The sequence below is a fragment of the Alosa alosa genome, chromosome 12 (assembly GCF_017589495.1).
Source record: "Alosa alosa isolate M-15738 ecotype Scorff River chromosome 12, AALO_Geno_1.1, whole genome shotgun sequence".
In the NCBI taxonomy this organism is placed as follows: Eukaryota; Metazoa; Chordata; class Actinopteri; order Clupeiformes; family Clupeidae; genus Alosa; species Alosa alosa.
This window is the reverse complement of record NC_063200.1, coordinates 22,991,515-23,014,649: the sequence shown is the minus strand read 5'-3', so window position 1 is coordinate 23,014,649 and position 23,135 is coordinate 22,991,515. Positions and strand designations below refer to the sequence as shown.

The window sequence follows — 23,135 nt, the reverse complement described above, 5'->3', positions numbered from 1 at the left end:
GTGCGACTTTAGAGTTGATGAACTCTGGTGATATGCAAATTCCTTGCTGCAGACATTGCAGAAAACTTTATTTTAATCAACACCATCAGGCCATTTTAAAAAGTAAATGTTCCAATCAATGATATAGGCAGCACATTTTATTCTATCTCCTTCTTTTTACAGTCTAATGGTTACTGACTACAACAGCTCGGGGTCAAAGGTCATACTGAATCGATTAATCTGCATTATTTTTTTTAATCAGTTATTTTTTCTCAAATTAATTAATTGAAATTAATCAGTTATTTTGACAGCCCTAGTTTTTACCCTTTAGACGTGAACGTGACGGTGGAGCGTTTTTAACATTTCCACTCTGGAGGGTGGTTTCACTTTTTTGCGTTTTTAAGCCCAAAAAACGCAGTCGCCGTCTAAACAAAAGGCACATCTGATAAAAAATATTTTGTCGTTTTCACCTGCGAGCGTCAAGCATTTGATGGTAGGCCAAAATAGGTGACAGTGCCCTCTGAAGTAGGCACAGTACAATGTCAGGGGGAAAAGCCTAGAAATGGCCCAACCCATGTTAAGCTTTTGTGTTGTGCTTTTTATCTGACCTTCATAAATTCATAAAGTTCATAAATCTGATGCACATTTGAAAAGAAGATACCAATGTAACAGGAGTCTTCAAAGGTCATTATGAGTGTTATGATTGACATTGATAATGCACCTTGGTCACATGAAGTTCCTATGTCAGAGGAGGACGCGCTTTGGCGGCCATGTTGTTGGTGCTTTCCCTCCATCTGTATGATTACAGAGCATCCTTTGTGTGGCTAAGAGGAGACTACATACCGTACATTCTCTTCCTGAGAGTGCAGAAAAAGGGATGAAAATTGCGGGTTTTCAGCTCAGAAGTTTCCATCTCAAGACAAGATATGCACCTTGACAGGTTGACACAAATAATTAGTCTTCGTTATTAAGGTGTACTGGGAGGAGGATGTACACAACCAAAGCAGTAAATGTAGGAGGTTTCAAAGTATGAATGAAAGCATGCACTGATAGCATGACTTAAAGTATATGTAAAGAAAAAATGCTTATATAGGCCTATAATGCAATATTAATACAATTCATCCTACAGCTCAATCCTGGCCATAGCCTTTCCAATGTCTATGTAAAACTTGCATAACTAGATGTACCGCATAGCGGTACAAAATGTGACCGCCGCTCAGTCAGAAAATAAATCACACTTCAATTTGTCTCCATATTTTACTCCATCCCCCACTGTTGAAACTTTTGTGTATGCTTGTTTGGCATGCCTGAGTGTGTGTGTGCGGCTGCACAGAAAGTAGCCTACTGGTGCAGAAAAGGTGAATAGATTGTAAATTGCCAAAGAAGATGTAGCATTGTTATAAAACCTTTAAAATCTCAAGAACAATCACAAGTAGGGCAGTTCATCACAGTTCATCCATTGCAACTGGATTGATGAAAGGTCACTTACACCTGTAGGCTACATTGTATTTGGGAAAAGCAAAAGGTATCAGCATAATGTTATATTTTTTTTATGTATTTATAAACAAAAACATCTCTGTCAGTTCCATGCCGTTTTCAATAGCTATCAAAAACAAAGGTCATTTTTGGATGGATGGATTTTTTGTGAATGTTTCTTCTTCTACATAAGATTTTAGTCATCTTTAGTTAATGTAATACTTTATTGTCAATGCACAAATTAAGTAACAGTAGTCTGAAACGTTATTGTTAATGCACAAATTAAGTAACAGTAGTCTGAAACGAAATGCTGTTTTACATCTAACCAGTGGTGCAAATAACTGACATGTCCAAATGGGCCTTGATGAAATGCGTCGCTAGACTGTTCATACACATTTTAACGGGCCAAAGTTGAAGAGCTTTTTGTCCGTTATTGTTCGTGCAAATATAGGCTGATTCATGTTCCTTGCATTGTGTAACTGAGGTCCATGGCTAGTCTGGCTTTCATCAGACCAAGCTCAATCTTTTAAGAAATCAAAAAAAAAAAAAGCGGGCAGATCATAGGCACCCGATATTGTTTAATTTTCCGATTGAGATATACACGCTCTGGCTATTCTAAATGCAAAATGCATCAGGGAGTTATGACAAAACGGTAACTAACAAACTAGATCCTAATAGAAAGCTGTTAGCTTCCCTAAGCTACAGGTAGGATTATAAGGTAGGCCTATTTACAACATAAATTGTCAATAGGCTATGCTGGCGACACAAATAAAATCTCCATTGGAAACCAATGGCTTACGCCTTACAGTATTATTATAATAACATTCACGCAGCTCCATGAGTCAAGGACAGCGCGAATGAAGTAGCCACTTCTAAATGGGACCCACTACACAGTAGCTTAAGGTGTGTTGCTAAAGCAGCCATAATGAAATGAAGGTGTCATTGTTTGGATACTTCACACACACGTGCTTTTTAATTTCACAGACTACAACTACCAAGCTGGAATCAAAGCACATCGATTCCCCTCTCACACCCTGCACGCACTTAAAACAAAATAAACAGGCGTCTCAGTCTCACGCCTGTAGGCAAAACTGTATCAGACTGGTGTAACATTGGTAAATCTTCCATTGCACAGAATGATTTTGTAGCACGTGCAATAAATGACAGTCGAAAGATACAAACAGTGCTGCTATCAATTTGCTTGGTATAACCGCATTTATAGTTTTCTACAAATGCAATCAATCAAATGGGCCTCCATCACTCAACCAACGCCAACGGTAACATTACCTAGGTCCTTATTGATATTACAAGATTAACGCATCCTGCAGTAAAAACCAAGCATGTCCCATAAACATCCTCAGATTTATTTCGGCTTCAAGAAGAAATGGGAATTACACTTCATGTGAACATCGCCCTATCCTTATTAGATGTTAAATGCAGTAAATTACAGTCCTTGTAGGAAGCGCCCATTGTTTTTCCAGCCCACTTTCAACTTCCAACAAAATTACGCCTCACTGCAACGATGCGCCATCTAGTGGACAAACGACTACTTATTGCCAATACTGAAAAATGCAGCCATGATGATGATGATGAATATTTATTTTGGCCCCGGGGACTGAAATGACATTTTTCCGTAAAAGTCTAGTGGGGCTACATACCCACCAAATTTTATGTACCCCGTGGTTCGGTGTCCCGGGTATCAATGACCAAAAATTCAGGAAGTAGATGACGGAAAAATTCTTGAATTGTGTGCATGTGTGCGTGTACAAGTTTATGTTTATGTGTGTAGGTGTGTGTGTGTGTGTGTGTATGTGCGTGCTTGTGTGTTTGCCTCGCGATGTGTGTTTGTGCATGTGCATGCATGCGCATATGTCTACTGTGTGAGTATGTGTCATAATGTATGATTACTGTAAATGTATGTGTGTGCGTGTGTATCTGTTTATGCACATGTGTGCACATGGAATGGGTTAACATGACCCCTGGAGGCAAACATACGGAAAAAAATTGGTCATCCTAGGCCCTACAGTTCTCAAGATATTCACAGAGAACTGTGTCTGCCCTACCCTCCTTTGGGGTCCAGTCCAGCGGGGGCTACAGATCAAAACGAAAAATGACGGTTCCATGCTATCCATGTGGGGGGGGCATGCCCACCAAGTTTTGTGTACCCCGTCTTTCAGTGTCCTGGAATCCTTGTTGGTGTATCGTCACTAAATGTACACATAAATTATTTTATTGTAAGGCCCCCATGAACGAAAGTACACAAAACTTGGCATGCATTCGGAGGGTGTCATAATGATCCTACACTTTTAATTTCGTGCAGTTTTGACCTTGTCAGCCAGAGATATTGTGATGAAAAACACCTCATTTTTTTTTTTTTAATTTTTTTAACTAGGGGTGGCGCTATACATGAAATAAGTGGTAATGGGATGGGTTGACATGCCCCCCTTAAGACCAACATACAGAAAAAAGGTGGACCTCCTAGGCCCCACGGTTCTCGAGATATTCACAGAAAACTGTCTCCGCCACCTACAGGCCAGTTGGTGTATAGTAACATAAATTAATTTATTGTGTGGCCCCCCATGAACGGAATTCCACAAAACTTGGCGCAGCATACAGAGGGTGTCATAATGATCCTACCCTTCCATTTCGTGCAGTTTTGACTATGTTAGGTCACAGATACCTTCAATTACAACACCTCATTTTTACTTTTTTGTATGGAATGGGTTAACATGGCCCCTTGAGATCAACATACAAAAAAAAAAATGGTCATCCTAAACCCTACAGTTCTCAAGATATTCACAGAGAACTGTGTTCGCCCTACCCTCCTTTCGGGGGGTCCAGTCCAGCGGGGGCTACAGATCAAAACGAAAAATGGTTCCATGCTATCCATGTGGGGGTACATGCCCACCAAGTTTTGTACCCCCCCGGTCTTTCAGTGTCCCGGAATCCTTGTTGGTGTGCGCCACTAAATGTACACATAAATTATTTTATTGTAAGGCCCCCCATGAACGAAAGTACACAAAACTTGGCATGCATTCGGAGGTGTCATAATGATCCTACACTTTTAATTTCGTGCAGTTTTGACCTTGTCAGCCAGAGATATTGTGATGAAAACACCTCATTTTTTTTGCTTTTTAATTTTTTTAACTAGGTGGCGCTATACATGAAATAAGTGGTAATGGGATGGGTTGACATGCCCCTTAAGACCAACATACAGAAAAAAAGGTGGACCTCCCTAGGCCCTACGGTTCTCGAGATATTCACAGAAAACTGTCTCCGGCCACCTACAGGCCAGTTGGTGTATAGTAACATAAATTAATTTATTGTGTGGCCCCCATGAACGGGAATTCCACAAAACTTGGCGTGCATACAGAGGGTGTCATAATGATCCTACCCTTCCATTTCGTGCAGTTTTTGACTATGTTAGGTCACAGATACCTTCAATTACAACACCTCATTTTTACTTTTTTGTGTTTAACTAGGTGGCTTATACATGAAATGAGTGGTTATGGAATGGGTTGACATGGCCCCTTGAGATCAACATACAAAAAAAAATGGTCCTCCTAAACCCTACGGTTTTAGAGATATTCACAGAAAACTGTGTCTGCCCTACCCTCCTTTGGGGTCCAGTCCAGCAGGGGGGGGGCTACAGATCAAAAACGATGGTTCCATGCTATCCATGTGGGGTTACATGCCCACCAAGTTTTCGGAATACCCGGTCTTTCAGTGTCCCGGGAATCATTGACGGAAATTTGGGCATCTTAAAAAAAAAAAAAAGAAAAATCTGACTAAACCTATATGACCCGCCCGCTTAAGCTGGGGGTCATAATAATGTGGACTAATGCTTTACCACATTATTGAGTGCATACAAATATTAAGTGTATGATTCATTCAGGTGCAATTTCCCACCAAAACGCTCCCGAAGAGCTTTTCACACACACACACACGCACGCACGCACGCACGCACACACAAACAAACAAGCAAAACCCATTTCCCTAGTTGCCCTATGAGGCAGGTCGAGCGCCATAGTACAAGCTTTAGACTGTATGAGTACAAGCTCCCTCTGCTGGAAATGGGCTTGAATTAGGCAATTAGGCGCTGTTGAAGCTCATGAATGTGCATGTCATGAAAGTCTAGCACATCACTCAAGCCCGAATTTCTGATATGATTTAGTGTAATTCATCACTTGTATAAAATTTTAACAATAACATTTATTTATAGCTTGAGTGGGCTATTAATCCTTGCAAAATCAAAGGGAGGACCATTGACCATCTCACCTGCGTTGGCTCAAATTTGGAATCAATGTATGCGTAGAAGCTCTCATTCAGTGAAAATAAAAATAGTACCCAGTCTGCAGAATCAGATATATAACCTTTTATGGTGATACCTCCGTATATTTCGCACTGTCACCCCCTCAACGTTGATTGGGCAGGCTTGTATGCCAGCCTCTCGGCAAAAGTAGGCAGAGAGTTTATAACCGAGCTGACAGCGATTCCTCAGGCATTCTGGTACCTATAACGTTGGGATCAGTCTATTAATTTACGGGAGGGAAATAGCAAATACAGAATGGACTGTCAGGATGGGGATGACAAGTGAGTAGTTACTATATCTATATCACTAATAACTGCATTAGCTGTATTAGGCTACTCATTTATTTATTTGATCATTACGAACTGTTGTAGTTCGTAATTTAGGAAAATAACCTCGCTTGTGTATATGTCAACTTGTATTCTTGTTTTCTTGAGTGATTGCATGTGTATCAAAACTAATGATAAATGTCAATATTGTGAACCTATTTTCCTGCAGGCCTTTTTTCAATGAAAATGATGAAGATATAGATATTGATGAGTGGACTATTCCCGACAAGGGTCTCATTCAAAAGATGGTGAAGCAGATAGAGTATTATCTATCCGATGAGAATCTTGCCAAAGATGCTTTCCTTTTGAAACACGTCAGGAGGAACAAGATGGGCTACGTGAACATAAAGTTACTCACATCTTTCAAAAAGGTAGGTATTTTATAGTGACGTTTTTTGACTGATATCCTATTCTGTAAGTTACAAGAAATAGTAAGTGCACTGTAACAGATATTACGCACGAATATCGTTCGATCATCTTATCGTATTTTAAGCAAGGTGAAACGATATTTTTAATTTCTTTCAGATGAAACAACTGACCAAAGACTGGCGTACCACAGCCTATGCCCTGCGCCATTCCAGCAAACTTGAAGTCAATGAGGAGGGAAACAAAGTCCGGCGATTAGAGCCTGTGCCAGACGCAGTTCTCTCCCAAGTGCCCAGTAAAGTCCTGCTGGTCTGGAACGTCTCTGAACTGTGCGTAAGTGCATCAGTAAATCCTGCTGACCAAATCAATTATCCGGACCCCCGTCCTCGTAGCACCATAGAAATAGCCATCAGTCTTTTAGAACCCTTTGGAGCCATTAGCACTGTGCGGGTGAACAGACCAGGCAGAGAACTTCCATCTGAGGTCCAGAGATACAGCTACAGGTACCCTGAGCTGTCCACAGAAGAGAGTGTTCTGGTCGAATATGAGGAGCTGGAGGGGGCAGGGAAAGCTTACCATGAGCTGACTCAGCCCGACAGCTCTGTGAAGGTTGTCCTGGTGGGCAGGAGCTCCAAGAAGAAGAAGCTGATGATGAATCAGGATGCGTCCTCCGTGGGTTCCTTGGAGGAGAGGACATCAGGTAAGGGCATGGCCATCCTCAACCGGCGCATGGAGCAGCTCCAGTCCCGAGCTGAGGACTCCTCGGCCTACAGCTCCTCGGAGTCTGAGTTTGCCTCCTCGTCCCCACTCCACGTGCCCCGCTTCTTCAGCGGCCAGGTAGTGGGGGGCTTTGGCAGCAGCCCCTGGGGCAGCCCTCGCTCCAGCCCCAGGGTCCTCCACGCGCCCCTCCCGGGACCCAGGGTCTCCCCTCTGCTCTTCTCAGAGATGTGGGGCAGCCCTGACACCAGCCCGGAGCTGAGCAGACGGAGGAGCCCAGAACAGTGTTCTGACAATCCAGCCTCCACCCCCACAGGCAGTCCATGGGTGCAGCGACGCAAGCTGGCAGTCATACAGACTCCCAACTCCTCCTCAACAGAGGACGTTTGTGCCAGGCAGAACCGGGGCATCGGAACAGCTAAAAGGGCTTTAAACGGGGACTTGAATGTTCCCCATGGGGTTCTTCGGTTCCCCTATGGTCCAGATGGTACCCGTGGGTTCCACCTCACTGTGGCTAGAAGATTTCATCACCCTCTCAAAATTTTAATGAACTGATTTCATGAATTTTAAATGTGGTGAGTTCACATGCTGTCATGCTATTTATTATTAAAATGGTTCAGTGAAAGCATCTAATTTATTCTATTTATGGTAGATGGTATTATATAAATCATTTCATGCTGTCTGTACAACACTCCCCTGCTAATACAATAAATTGCACTTTGAATGTATGGACTGTATGTATACTTGACCATATTGTACTGTACTTGTTCAATGTCTGCCATACGCAATAAAATATTATATTTGTGTATTTTGTGGGTGGCTGTGATCTATATAAATAGAAATCATCCACGTAAAATAAGTGGTAGTGGTTCAGACATCAGATCCTCCTGCTGAATGTTTGTCTAACCATGAACTTCCCTCCACTTAGAGCTCAACTCACAATGCCTACTCCCACTTGGGTCCCTCTCACACACAAGCTTTTCTCCTCAGCATCACGACTGCCTCTTTCTGAAAGCTCTCTCTCTCTCTGAATTAAAAAGTTGGTGCTGGCGCTGCCTATCTGCTCATCCAACGCATTATTTATAGCATCCCCTCCAAAAAAATGAAAAGATGAAGCCGTGTCCTGATTTGGTTGAGTTACTGTAAGCGTTTATGCGTCAGTCACCATGACAACCCTTGCACTTATTCATTGATGAGAGCGGCGGACGGTGATCAGAGGCTGCCACCCCTCTCCCCCTATTTGAAAGGCCTGAAGAGATGATAACTCAATAGGCAAGTTGTCAGAAGCATTAATTTGTTGCAATGTGAGCCATTGTGTTGTCAGTCTGAAGGGTAAAACGACAGGCTGCCGTCTGTGTGAGTCAGTCCACTCAACGCAAGATACTTGGAAACAGGTCAGCGTTATCAGCCATGTGGGGAGACAATAAGCCAACAGGTGCTCTGCCTCAATTTGTCTGGAAAAAAACACTCATGCTCAAGTAGAGTGCTGTGAAACATGCCATTCAGTGCACAAATAATTAGACTTGATAGATGAAAATAACTTAATTGGACTGTAAAACTATGAACTGTCTGTGATGTTCCATTATCAAGCTTGTTTTCATTGGTTTCAATCAATTCATACTGACCTGTCTGAATGGAACAAATGAAGGTCTGATCTACATAACGTTGTTTCAATAATAAATGCACAACATTTTGAGCTATGAAAATGAATTTGCTTAGGATGATTAGACTGTACAATCACATGAAAATACACACAGCCATACAAACTAAACAAATTAAAAATCAGAGCTTTTCAGTGCTTCTTGCAGCTTTGCAGAACTTCTTCATTACTGTCAAATAAGAACACAGAATAATAAAATTTGATTGTGTCGGCAAAACAAAGGACAGATTTTAATGTGTAATCAGCTGCAATGTCATGCAACTCAACTGACAGTCTTTTATGACCTTCCACAATGTTCATCAAAGTGAGACACGGTTGTCAAAGACTTTTGAAAGGAATGACGTAAAAAATATTTTTTTCAAATTCAAAACAGATCATACTGAATTAGTAATTAGTGCTTTCTTATGGAGACTGCTGTGCTCCTTCAACTCTTTTATATTCATGACAAATTGGAAAAACAAAATACACTTATACACACAAATATGTGCAGTGTTTGACACCTTACAACAGATCACGGTTATATCAGCAGTTAATTAGCATTCAGCTTTCCCAGATATACACGCACACGTTTAAGTCATACAAAGGTTTTCTGACTAGTAATGAAACATGAACATGAACGCCACTTTTGTACAAATAAAAGTGCACCCAATGTAAGTTGATGGATAAAGCTTTCAGATTGTTTCATACACTGTACTTGGACATGGCTGAATGTCATTGCATTGTCCTTTCTACGAAATTCTACCACAAGTAGTGTACGCACAAGGGAAGCAGAAGTTTTTCTATATCATTTTGGAAGATGAGAGATTCTCATAAAAGATGCTTCAAAACCAATTCCTGCCTTCTGCATTTCTACAGAACCTTCCACCAGAGATATCCAAAGGACGCAAGTAGCTTTCTAACCACAACTTCAGAAGAAATTCAGTGCTTTCATGAAGGGTCATGCTCACTAGCCAGAGGCTCTCTAGAGCTGTGTGGGGCAGTATGTCCGTTTGGTCTAATGATGGCCATTTTGTTTGTTTTGTTCGTCAGGGCAACAGCAATGTCACAGTCTGAGTTTGCCCACAAGATGCAAGCACATAGTCCAGTCGGATCAAAAGACCTCCAGGTCATTAGAGTTATAGACCACAGGCGTGTCCTCTGTACCTATGGGAGGTTCCACGGTGTCTTCCGGAACTTCCTCGAGAGATTCCAGAGCCTCGTTGGTGTCGCTGGCAAACGTCTCTCTGGAGACGTCGTCGTGCTCCTGCAGGTCGAGGGTGTTGAGAGCCTGCTTCATCTTTTTGGCCACAATGTGTCGCCGTCGCTTCTTCGCAGCCTTCTTGCTCTGGCATTCTCTCTGGTTCTCCTCTTGGAATATCTCCTGTTGGGTTTAATCATTGTTGGCTTTACATTGCATCATCACATTTGTAGCAGTTACCATCCACACAGATATAAGTGTACTCACTTAACTTAAAGTTCAATATATATGCTGGGGTTCTTTTAGTATTACTTCATTTGGGAATTTGTGTTATTCTTCAATCAACATAGATCAGAAAGAATGAACACTCAGATACCTTGACTTGTTCATGTGTGATGCTTGGTGTGTTCTTTAGAAGATTCAGATATACACCCCCAGGCGTTCGTCTTCTGCTTCCATCCTGCAGAAAGAAGTCAATTTGATTTCATGCAAAAAAATCTGTGCTGTAAAGGGCTGTAAAGACAAGCATTGTCTTAATTCAGGATTCTTAACAAGCAGACATTCCTGCTTTTACGTTTGCATTGAATAATGATAAATATATTCCTACAAGCAAAGAATACTCACCACAGTGTACAGGCCACCATTTTGTTCTATAGTTGCAGTCTCTGACAGGAGTTCAATAGCTTTCTTATTTCCAATAACGTTCACCACACGCTCTATAAGATCCTTTTTGGGCTCCATTAGTCTGCCAATGGAATAACAGACAAATGCTTTTTGTTGCTTTTGCTTACATCATCAGTAAGTCAGAAAGATCATTACATTGGTTTATAGCTATTAAACAACAGAATCACAGATGAGTAACACAATTAAGAAGTGAAACATTATGTCTTGGTACAGGAACTGTATCTGCAAGCAGTGTTTCCTCTACGTTTATTCCAGCATGGCGGCCCGCCACGGTTTAATAAATACCCCCACTGTATCAGAATCAGGGCAGACTCACAATGTAGTTGCAGTTGCTTTTTAAATAATCCTGCCGTATCCTGCCCTGCTGGCTGCCGCTCACATTGCAATTTAACAATAAGTAGCCTAAAACTAGTCAGAGGTTATTATAGCCCGTCGAGTTTCACTTCACATATTATATATTGTATTGATGTAGCCTATTTAAAACATTAACTTTCTTCTCAGTGTTTCCTCTTCATTTAGCGGTGCCACTGCTTCAGAATTAGGGGAGACGCAAAATATTGTCCGGAAGCATAGTAGGCTAAATGCCCTCCGCTGGCTGCTGAAAATAAACAGCAATTCTGATCCGAGGTACCCGTCTAGTTTTATTCCATAAATATATTGTTTTTTTTATAGACGATCAAGAGCTTCCATGTGCTACGCATGTTTGTCAAAATCGCAAAAAATGGCTGCTGCCACTGTTAAAAACAAATCTAGCAGAAACACTGTGCAAGTCATGACCACATTCTGATTCAGCAGTAACTCCCCTTACCGATCATATGTCCCACTGCCTATGAGCAATCTTGCTACCAGCTCACCTGTGAGCGATCTCATCAATAACTTTCTCCTTTGGGTCGTCCTCCGTGACCTCATAGCGGCCCTGGAAGTCCATCTCGGCCCTGGGGCCCAGCCTCTCCTTGGCGGACCTCTTCCTCTTCAGTTGGCTGTCGTGGTCGTCACTGGGCCCCTTTTTCTTCATGTAGTCCTCTAGCTCGTCGTCCAACATGGCCGACTCGTCCTGCTCCTGCCGCTCTCTCTCTAGCTCTCGCTCGCGCTCCATCATCTTGCGGGCAAACACGTAGTTGTAGGCCTCGCTCTGCCTGCTTTGCATGTCCAGGTCCCCTTCCAAGCCAATGATGCCTAGCTCGGTCGCCATCACGTCTTGGTTCTGCTCTTGCACCACGGAGCCCCAGATGTTGTTCACCTTGCGGCCTGCCTGCGCAGAGGCAGCAGACGCACCGAAGGGCAGCGCTGGGGTCCTGGCCGAGGGGGGCGGGGGAGCGTGCGAGCACTTCTGTCGCTTTGTTCGCCACAGTGTGGCGTCTTCGTCGGAGTCAGAATCACTGCCGGAGGAGACTGCGGCAGGCATGTTGCGATAGCCAGTGGCAGACGGGGCTGGCTGAGCTGGAGCACGGCTCTGGAAGGACTGGTTAGTGAATGCTGAGGCTGAAGACATCTGAGGGTGGGAGATAAGTGTGCAAGGCTTTGAAGATGGTACAATAATATATTCCAATTTCAAGTACAAGGATGTGAACAGATTGGTTGAAGCACAACATACATAATAGCGTTACATAAACAAAGATGTTGCAAACACACTATTTCAGATCCATTTATTCCACTGTAAGAACACACTTTACTTTCCAAGTAATGTAGCTAGTTTACAAGCCAATCCGGATAGTATTCCAATATCTAAGAAGGAATAACGTTATATGACCAGTCAAATGAAGATGTGGTTAAGGAAAGGTTAACGTTACACCTTTAGATTGTTAACTTTCTTGGCACGTGACCTCTTGGCTAACGTTAGTTGTCTAACGTTCAAGAACGTCACCACTAATATTCTGCATGAGGCTAACGCTACTTCTTGAGTAAAACATAATCGCTGAACTCCCTGAATCTGTCTTTAATACTATCAATATGTGGGTAGCCTATTATCGTTACAGGACATTAAAACAGACGTTATCTGTTGGCAAACCAACTAGGAATAACTTAGCAAGCAAGTTAGCTAACATTAGCGAAGTGCTAGACTTGCAAGCAACCGGCTCCTTAGAACTAAGGGGGGAAATTCATGCTCATTGAGTCGTTTCATGGCTGTGACACAGACTTCCGCAGTAATGTAATTACCTGTCCACGACGATCCGCATTTGATCCCATTTCTGAGTCGGAATTAGATCCAGACAACTCTCCATCCTCAAGCTCTTCCATTGTATCTCTATTCTCACCCGCCATTTCTCCTTGGCCGGAAATAGTGCTACGTAATGACGTTGTACGTCAAACGCAATTCATCAGAGAACATTGCTATGGTTTTCTTTAAATATTTGAATTGAGTAGTGAATTAGATAGGAGTATGTTATTATCACTGTTATATGTTGGTAATATACAATTTCCATTTTTAATTTCTCACCAATTTAAAAAGGATAGCAGAGGATGGTTTCGATCCATCGACCTCTGGGTTATGGGCCCAGCACGCTTCCGCTGCGCCACTCTGCTCACTTATTACCTTCGCAGTATATGATACTATTTAAATTGTACAACAAATGACTACCGTATTATAGTATTAATTATCTGACAAAACGTGTCATTATAACACAACTTTAATTAACCATTATTCCATATATAGTAGCAACATGGATGTGAATATTAATGCGTGTAATGCAATATATGAGTGCACTTGAAATCTATATGTTAAGTATGTTGACTACTAGTACTAGCCTCACAATGCCGGCCGACATTCGACAACCCCAACCAATTGAGGTTTACCAGAGGAAAGTGTATAGTAAAATACAGTTTATAAAGTTTATCTTTCTTTACTACCACGTTGTCAGGCAGCAAGAGGGAGAGGCACTTTTCGACCAATCATGTCTGTCAATCGGTGAGAAGGCAGGCGCACACCGGCGTGGCGTATATGTAACGACGTGCGTTTTATTGCACCCCTTCACCAACATGCAGCGCACGCTCGCTTTGACCGTCGCAAGGCACATTGCCCTCAGGAAAAAGGTCTATTCGCTTAGTTTTCGACCCACTGCAGCAATGTCTACACTCCTCATAAACCAGCCGAAATACGCATGGTTGAAAGAACTAGGTCTCAAAGAAGACAATGACGGTGTTTACAACGGGACCTGGGGAGGCAAGGGTGAGGTAAGACAAGAAGATTTACCACATGTTCTCTTTCTAAATATAAGTACAAAAGATGGTTGCAGGATCCTTGTGGTAAAGGCCTAGCAACCAGGCTTTGCAAAAATTACTTCAATGAACAATCGTTCCAGGGGAGGATTACACTTGTGTTGGCAAGTTGGGAACTAAAGTTTACTAATGTGCTCACCTGTTGCATTGCTTCACATACCAGTCGTTGTGACATTTTGCAACCGGTTAGTTGAGCAAGTTAGATATCGATTTAGCTAGCATTAGCAGGCTAGGCTAAATTATTTGACCCAACGTTAATGTTTAGATATTGAGCTCGCTAGTTATGAGTATACTTACTTTATGCTTTTGTTGAGTTCTCTAGACCTTTGTAGATGGCATGCCATGACATCTTTTGTAAGCCAAAGATGTGTATTTTAAGTTGGCTGGGAACAATGGGCTTTGCAGATTGAAATGAGTGTTATATTTGCTAACTACAGTTAAGTGCTTACCTTAGAAAACTCCACAATGTAACGTTACCGGACAGTTGCTGACAGGTTGCAACTGAAAAGTTATAACGTTAGTTTGTATAACGTCGAAGGGAGACGTGAACTTGAACTAACGTTAGTCGTTACATTTCGGAGGGATCCCCCTAGTGGCTAACGATAGCCAAGCACTACAAGCACAGAGTAAATGTTCCACTATAGTTGATTTTACTGAAAGTAAATAGTTAATACCGACTTTGACATTTTAGCTTACCCAAATAAAATGGTTTTAGTGAGGTATTTGTCTTGCCTCGGATCTTAAGATAAAATGCACCAATAAGAATGATACTGTGTTGCATAAATTTGGTATATCATACATGGTCTGTGGAATGTGTTTGTAGGCCTAACTGTTGTGCTTCCCCCCCAAGGTCGTCACTTCATATTGTCCTGCCAACAACGAGCCAATTGCCAGAGTGCGGCAGGTACTAAATGAGTTTTCTTTTTCTGACACAATTTTGTAAACGTTATCTGCTAGATGTTGTGGGCATCAACAGTGTAATCCTGTACTTTAGTCATCAAAGCCTTTTATTTTTTATTTATAAAAATCAATAAATTAATTGACGTCATCAGTTAATTTTTTGATTTTTATGAGCTAGATTGCTGTGAGTAAGGTCATAATACTGAATAGGATGTGAAAACCAGCAGGACCTATGTGTTTTGTCTACTTCTTTCTCAAGGCAACCTTGGAAGAGTATGAAGAGACTGTGAAGAAGGCCAGAGAAGCCTGGAAAGTCTGGACTGATGTAAGAGTTGTCTTTTGTAGCCTCACTTAACATTTTTTTATGTCCACAAACTCTGAATATAGCTCATACCCAGATTTAAACCAGTATACCACATAATACACCACATAATAGCTGTCTTATATACAGTCAGCTTTGTGCAGAGCAAGGAAAAGCAGTGCTCTGGTCTATTGCTGTTCCTTTTTATTAGTATTATTATTAAGAATTAAGAAAATGTTAGACATACTTAGACATGAACTCGACAGCTTCTGCAAATGGACTCTGTTTTAGCCAGATGTCATTGCTGCTGAACCTTATGCATTGAATTACTGCTCACCAGTCTGTGGATCAGCTCTAATGTCCTTGGGTTTTTTTTTCATTTCCTTTATAGGGACCTGTTCCCTATATGTGCATGAGCCAGTCATGTCCATTTCTACTTGAAATTCAATCATAAAACTTCTTGAGGAGATATGAATTGTCCTGACGGAAATGGGAAATACAAATACAGGGCAACTCACCAACTGCTTTACTGTTCAGACTCGAACTAAACCTTCCCTCTGTTCTTTTCTAATTCCTCTACCCTCACCAAGATTCCAGCACCCAAACGAGGCGAAATCGTGAGGCAAATCGGTGATGCATTGAGGCAGAAGATCAAAGTCCTCGGCAGCCTGGTGAGTAGGCCTTCTCTGGAGCACTAGAGCAGGGGTGGGCAAACTTTTTGGCTCAAGGGCCACATTGGGTTTTGAAAATTGGCTGGAGGGCCGCACCCCCACCCCCTGCCGTCCCTTAAAGGCACACTATGCAGGTTTTTTAGCTTAATATGGAGGTTTTTTAGCTTAATTTACCTTCATTTAACTGCTTCAGAGTTATTGGAATGGTTATGACTTTTTTCGGGTTGAATGGTGGCCGTCTCGCTTCCCCCCCTAGCGCCTGTGAGCGGAAAAACCACCCTTGCAACTGTGGGCCGGCGGGCCGACGGCCTCAGTGTCAGGAAGTATAACGAGTGTAACAAGTTGCTTTACTGCATTCAAATACACATACATGCCAGGCACCGGCTAGAAAAAGGTAGCGATGGAGTTTCTCAGACATTCGTCATGACCGAGCCAGTGAAAAAGAAGCGAAAACAGTAAGGAAATTGCCAATACTGCATAGTTTACCTTTAACACACACACAAAAAATAAAATTTTCATCATTTAGTATCCAAAGTAATGTTGTTTTAAAATATTAATTGCTTAAAAAATACTGCTAATTTGATGCTGTTTAACAAATTTATATATTGTGCAATGTCGCTTTAAGAACAATTCACACGTTCTGCCAGCTCCGCCCCGCTATGGCTACTGCTGTACCTGGTTGTGCCCTCACAATTTATAAATGGTCGGTAGTGGGCACTACTGTTGCCTTCATGATTTCCTTTTAAAAGTTTCTTATAAGAAGGAGATATCAATTATCAACAAAGACAAGCCAGCTTGAACCTGCCGCTCTCTCTCCCTCTCGTGAGCGCTCAGACGCGTTCCCAATTAAGTGGAGTAGCATAACGCTCAAGTTAGATCAGCTGCAAAGGAGATAACAAAGAGTAGGCCCATCATCTCTATGTAACATGATGTCTTGACATTGACATTGTAAATGTTCTCAAAGAAGAGTAAAAAGCAGTTTGCAGTAAAGCTAACCAACTTCATCTATCGCAGGAAAAAAATAGCGAGCAGCCGTATAACCGAATTAAATGCTCGGCAGGCCGGATTAAAGTGCTTGGCGGGCCGCAGTTTGCCCACCCCTGCACTAGAGAGACTGGGATTGTTTTGTTTTGTCTGTTTGTTTTTGGTACTTATCAGAGCAATTCTCATGTCTGACATGAAGGCAAAGCCACCATTCAACTCTTCATCAACTGTTCATGTCTGTTGTGCACAGGTGTCTCTGGAGATGGGGAAGATCTATGTAGAGGGAGTCGGAGAGGTGCAGGAGTACGTCGACGTATGTGACTACGCTGTCGGCCTGTCGCGCATGATTGGTGGACCAGTCCTTCCCTCAGAGAGTGAGTATAGGCAGTTGTCTGTGTTTGATGGTGCTGGGTGTTGAAACAGAAACCTTAGAATTGCAGTATATTAACCAACTTCTGAGAAATTGTATACTCCCTTACATTTTACATGAACTCCTGAATTTGAATGTATGTTTTTGAATAGAGAGTACTAGTCTAGGTATATGGAAAAAGCTATGGTGAAAGCTAAACTATGCTTTGTGCCAGCTCTACTAATATGTATTTAGCATATTGCAGTACATGTATTCGTATGTACACGTATTCCTATGCCTGTTCTCTTGTGTACCACCAGGCACTAATTTCTTTGAGGTGGCCATTTAATTAGATATGTATAATGGGATCCTGTGGTGTTCAATTTGGTTTCAATGTAGTGACCTCCACGGGTGGTGTGAATAGTGTTTTCGGCTCCTAATACGGACTGCATACATGCTCTTGTAACACCTTTGGGGTTCATGCCAGTGGTTCTTGGGAGAGACTACAGGGTTGTGTTTTTGTTTCTGTAGGACCGGGCCATGCCCTGATCGAGCAGTGGAACCCTGTGGGCCTGGTGGGCATCATCACAGCGTTCAACTTCCCCGTGGCCGTCTACGGCTGGAATAACGCTATCGCCCTCATCTGTGGCAACGTCTGTCTCTGGTGAGATGGTTCATTTGATCTTTAGCCTTGCCAGTTAGCGCTTTTTCATTACCTCATCCCCCTAATCACAGCATCTGTGTCTAGTGTATTTAAAACAATTCATTTAAGAGATGAGCCTTTTTTTTTTAAATCAGACATTTGGTGTAATGTGCCATCTTAACTACAGATTTACTGTTCTCTGTAACTTTGAAAGGGCCCAGTAAGTCATTGGTTACTTGTTTTGTTCCACTTGCATAGACCAAGTTTTCACATATCTTAGTATGTATATGAAACATGTGTGTTTTCTTTCCAATAGGAAAGGAGCCCCCACAACCCCTCTTACGAGTGTTGCTGTAACAAAGTGAGTGAGATTATGATCTTGCACTCTGGTGTGAAGACCCACTGATTCACTGGGGAAGCTAAGATTCACCAACATGTATTGAGAATATTTAAACAGTGGCACAATTATTCATACAGTAACTGTCATTTTCTGTCTATGTATTGTGTTATTTCCTGTGCAGAATTGTAGCTGAGGTGCTGGAGCAGAACAACCTCCCTGGTGCCATCTGTTCCATGACTTGTGGTGGTGCTGATATCGGGTATGTCTGATCGGAACAGCGTCAAAACACTGCCTTATTTCATTTCATCACGAATTTCAACTTGCATTCTTGTAGAGCTGTGAAAGCTAAAAATATAAGTTGGTCATACTATGTTGTTCATAGAGAGGACTAAAAGAGGACTTTTATGTGTATGGTTTCAAGTCTCCGTGTCCATTCCTTAATTTTGCTTGATCTGTACAGCACAGCGATGGCTAAGGATGAGCGTGTGAATCTGGTATCCTTCACTGGCAGCACCCACGTGGGCAAGCTGGTGTCTCTCATGGTGCAGGAGAGGTTTGGTGAGTCTACCGTTTTTTTTTGTACTGTTTTTAGGTGCTACATATTTTTTTTTTGGGGGGGGGGGGTGTTACAGTTAGCTTCAGCCAGTTGGCCCCCACCATCTTTAGTGAGGATAGGAGCAGGCTTCACTCAATTTGTCTATTTCTAAACTTTAAGAGTGCTGGCCTGGATAGTTATACATAGGAGAAAGGCCGCACTATGCATACATACTCTTTTATTTGCACAAACGCGTTTCGGCGTGTGCCTTCTTCAGTGTGCCCCCACCATCTTTAAAAATAGGGTCTGGTAGGTGCTCACAAACATGGAAATCGGGTACCACATTACTCTTGGACACAAAAATATGTTGTCTGTGTTGATTGGTGGATGAACTGGTAAATTACTGCTTAGAGGATCAGCCAGTCCACATGGGCAACATAATTTGTGGCCATCTGTAATGTGGCACCTAATTGGCTTGTTTGTGAGGATGTGGGCGGACGTGTTGGACACTATTTTTAAAAATGCCAGCTGCCCACTGAGTACAATTACTGAATTAGCACTGAAACAAATGGGAGTGGTACCTCCAAATGTTTAATCATTCTGAGGCTAAGGCAAGCCTGCTACACTGAATGCCTATTCTGCTACTGACCCTCATCCCCAATTGCCTCTGTTATGTTGTGGTTATGGAGATGTTGGCAATCATATTCATCTTTACTGCCAGGAACATCATTGCTAAATAAACTGTTAATTGAGCTAAATTTGATTTCTTTACTTGCAGGTCGCCAGTTGTTGGAGCTTGGTGGGAACAATGCCATTATCGGTAAGAGATGCCTGACCTTTCTTAAGCACTTTCGGTAAAGCTGTTGTGCATCGTTCTCATCGTATCTCTTGTGTCTTCCTGTTGCAGTGTTCGAGGATGCCGACCTGAGCCTTGTGGTGCCATCTGCGGTCTTTGCTGCTGTGGGCACTGCTGGACAGCGCTGCACCACCACCAGGAGACTGGTAAGATTATGGACCTTGGAAGGTTGAGTGCTTTTGCACACCTCCTTGGGACTGGTGCGACGGAGAAGGCCCACAGGGTCACCAACATCCTGATGATGGTCATCTGACCGAAACGTTGCAAATTAAAGTTAAAATTGCAAATGAAGTCGGTATGCGAGAGATTGCTACTTTTTTAAGATTATGTACCTCCTGTAGGACTTCATCCCTACTACATCCAGGCTGTGTCTGAAACAGGAAAAATTCTGCCTTCTAAGGTAGCATGTAGTGGCAGCAAGGCATTGAAGCATTTCCAAATCAAATATTTGTATACAATTCTGCCTTCTAAGATACCTTTGTTTTGCCGAATTTTAAAGACCGCGTATATGTATCCTTCATGCTGCCTTCAACCGAAGATTCTTTAGAACGTCTCTGCTTCAACTCCCATTGATTAAGTCAGCGGTCGGTATCCTGCCAACGGCTTTCTTGCTAGGCTGTTAGAAACAAAGTTCAAAGCTGATACATTGATCTCTGCTACGCTAAGTAACTCGTTATACAGTTGAAGGCAGTGAGGCAGCTGTGTTCTGTTTCAAACAGACCCCCAGTATCTGCTGTCCATTCACTTTACCCCTAATTAGCCTTCTACATGGAAAACAGCAATTACTTTGTGTGCTTATGAGGTTTTCAAATTAAGTTAGTATTATTATGTAATTAGAAAAGAGTCAGTTGCATTTTCTGCATAAAGGGGCTTTGATTTACATGATTGTCTTCGATGTTGTGTGTTGCCTAGATGCTGCATGAGAGCGTCCATGATGAAGTGGTGCAAAGGATAACCAAAGCATACAAACAAGTCCGCATCGGAGACCCCTGGGACCGTAAGTGTTAGTCTTTAATTGCCATAAGCCAGCCTGTAGCTCTGTATAGAGTCGGATTGGACTCTCAAGGACTACATTTCCCAAAAGCATTATTACTACCGTGGTAACTCTAGAGACACTCTCCCCATGTCTGAAAGCTCTGAAATCCTGATTGTAAATGGTCTGCCTACAGCCAACACCCTGTACGGACCTCTGCACACCAAGCAAGCCGTGGACCAGTACCTGGCTGCCATCGAGCAAGCCAAGCAGCAGGGCGGGACCGTGGTATGCGGCGCGAAGGTACAGTCGGAACTCGGATCAGTCACATTGAGTTGCATCTGCTGAAAGCGTCCGGGTTTCACATTTGTCTATTGAGCAGTTGTGTTTTGTTATCATTCTCACCCTGTGAGTGTATTTTGAGGATCTACTACCTTGGTAAATGAGTCATTTCAATGCAGCCATTTACTATTATGTGCTAAATGAATGGGATCATCATAGTCTCTCAGACTTAGCAGTGACCCCTATTATGACTCACTGTATTTATCCTTTGAACAGGTAATGGATCGGCCCGGAAACTACGTGGAGCCCACTATTATCACAGGGCTGGCACACGACGCTCCCATTGTCCACACGGAAACCTTTGTCCCCATTCTCTATGTCCTGAAGTTTAAGGTCAGTCTAGAACTTTCTTTCTATCCTCTTACAACAGTTTGCACCACAGTAAACTATGCTCACTATCTCGCAGAGGATCTTACAAAAAGTATTCCATATTGAGTATGATGGTGAGCAGAATCTTGGCAGCGTCCATAGTTTCTAACACATGGCTTCTGCCTGAGGGATTACATAAGCAGGCCTGTAGCCTGCATGAGGTTGTGAGGTCCAGTATTTACCTTTCTTTCTTCCTTTTTTCTTTCTTTCTTTCTTTCTTTCTTTCTTTCTTTCTTTCTTTCTTTCTTTCTTTCTTTCTTTCTTTCTTTCTTTCTTTCTTTCTTTCTTTCTTTCTTTCTTTCTTTCTTTCTTTCTTTTTCTTTCTTTCAGAGTGAGGAGGAGGCCTTTGCTTGGAACAATGAGGTCAAGCAGGGTCTGTCCAGCAGCATCTTCACCAAGGACATGGGCCGAGTCTTCCGCTGGCTTGGGTGAGTCACGCCGCTCCTGGTTTTACTTTGCCCAAAAAAAAAGGGTTCCAGCTGTCCCCATCTTTTTTGTTGTGGTGATGTGGCTATTCTGAATTGTTTCTAATTACATTTCAAGTGACTTGAGTATTTAATATGCACCTTGAGTTAAGGGCCATTGTTTGGTTGTCGTCCTCTGTGCCATGATTGTCTGCAGGCCCAAAGGATCCGACTGTGGCATTGTGAATGTCAACATTCCAACCAGTGGGGCTGAAATCGGAGGAGCCTTTGGTGAGTACCGTATTTTGCCTTGAAGATAATGGCTATTTCACACATACAAGGACAAAAATGAACTTGTGTGGTTGCTTGAAATAGTAGCATGAAAACTGAAAGAAAAACAAAGATCTTTCTGTAAATGAACTAGGGTACCTTCTTAATTGTTGTCATTCACCCATAAAGTACAAAATGAAGAATAAGTGTGTAATCATATGATCCTATCATCACTGACATCCCTGTGGCTTCAGGAAGAAATGTCATAGCCTCAGAGTTAATGTGAGAGTGTGCTCACATACATGATCATATGGCTATGTGCAATGTAAGTGTGAACTTCACTGTGGCTTGAAGACGAAAAGGTTTGGTAACCTCAGAGCTAACACGTGAGTGTGTCTTGCCTCTAGGTGGCGAGAAACACACAGGAGGTGGCAGGGAGTCAGGAAGCGACTCTTGGAAGCAGTACATGAGAAGGTCCACGTGGTAAGTGTGTGTGTGTGTGTGTGTGGTGAGTACAAACTTGCTCAGTACTCAGTACAAACACGGATTACAAACTTGCACGGTCGTAGAATATTTCACAGTTTGCTCACCACAAAATGGAGGGGTGGTTTTCTTTTCATCCTTGTCTTTCAATCTTGGTGACACTCACGAGTTGAGAGGGAAAGTGATTATTATAACACTGTGCTTTGCACATCTAAAGTGCACATAACTGCATTTTTCTGATCACGGGGTTGTCCTTTTTCTCACATTTGTTTTATTCCCTCCCACAGCACGATCAACTACAGCAAGGACCTTCCTCTGGCACAGGGAATCAAGTTTGAGTGAAGTGTCATTTGGAATTTAACAAGACTCAACACGCGACATTCTCTTGGCAAAGGGAAATGCATTAACAAATGTAACACAGACTTGTCTGGCCTTAACTTGCATTTGATACTTCACTTTCCTTCATAATCAAATTGTTTGCTAACTTTGTGACCTCCCACCTGGGGGAAAAAAGATGCGGTTAATGTATTTTGTTATATTGATTTACATGTTGGCTTAATGGGAATTGATCTTCCATGCTTTTTTGTATAGAGATGCTAATGTCATAGAAAAGGTCAATAACAACTAACTATTAGTATGTTCTTTCTCAAAGCACTTCCCTGACAATGCTGCCTTCTACAATCTAGTACTTTGTACAATAAATCATGCCTTTATTTTGGAAACAACTGTCTTGAATCAACGTGTGTATATTTTATGCCCAGGGAGAGATGATTGTCTACAATCGATATTGACATGCACAGGA

General features: G+C 42.3%; 3 protein-coding genes and 1 non-coding gene across 4 annotated transcripts; 2 read left to right on the top strand and 2 right to left on the bottom strand.

Moving 5' to 3' along the window:
* Nucleotides 1-5,964: 5,964 nt before the first annotated feature.
* On the top strand, nt 5,965-7,919 carry LOC125304995 (la-related protein 6-like). Its single transcript, XM_048259575.1, has 3 exons — nt 5,965-6,048; nt 6,263-6,464; nt 6,619-7,919. The coding sequence occupies exons 1-3, from the start codon at nt 6,023-6,025 to the stop codon at nt 7,729-7,731; spliced, it is 1,341 nt and encodes a 446-aa protein (XP_048115532.1). The 5' UTR covers nt 5,965-6,022; the 3' UTR covers nt 7,732-7,919.
* Nucleotides 7,920-9,034: 1,115 nt separating this feature from the next.
* Nucleotides 9,035-12,991, bottom strand: phax (phosphorylated adaptor for RNA export). Its single transcript, XM_048259067.1, has 5 exons — nt 12,855-12,991; nt 11,552-12,189; nt 10,638-10,758; nt 10,390-10,473; nt 9,035-10,196 (listed from the first exon to the last, which is right to left on the bottom strand). Exons 1-5 carry the CDS (start codon nt 12,957-12,959, stop codon nt 9,927-9,929), a joined length of 1,218 nt encoding a protein of 405 aa, XP_048115024.1. The 5' UTR covers nt 12,960-12,991; the 3' UTR covers nt 9,035-9,926.
* A 157-nt stretch (nt 12,992-13,148) lies between these two features.
* On the bottom strand, nt 13,149-13,220 carry trnam-cau. Its single transcript has one exon. It is a non-coding gene; the product is annotated as a tRNA-Met (tRNA).
* Nucleotides 13,221-13,639: 419 nt separating this feature from the next.
* aldh7a1 (aldehyde dehydrogenase 7 family, member A1) lies at nt 13,640-23,058 on the top strand. Its single transcript, XM_048259243.1, has 18 exons — nt 13,640-13,868; nt 14,764-14,817; nt 15,073-15,138; nt 15,705-15,785; nt 17,020-17,143; nt 17,650-17,782; nt 18,078-18,122; nt 18,283-18,360; nt 18,562-18,659; nt 19,415-19,456; nt 19,544-19,638; nt 20,405-20,489; nt 20,662-20,768; nt 21,024-21,140; nt 21,507-21,604; nt 21,798-21,871; nt 22,258-22,333; nt 22,621-23,058. Exons 1-18 carry the CDS (start codon nt 13,674-13,676, stop codon nt 22,673-22,675), a joined length of 1,623 nt encoding a protein of 540 aa, XP_048115200.1. The 5' UTR covers nt 13,640-13,673; the 3' UTR covers nt 22,676-23,058.
* Nucleotides 23,059-23,135: the final 77 nt, after the last annotated feature.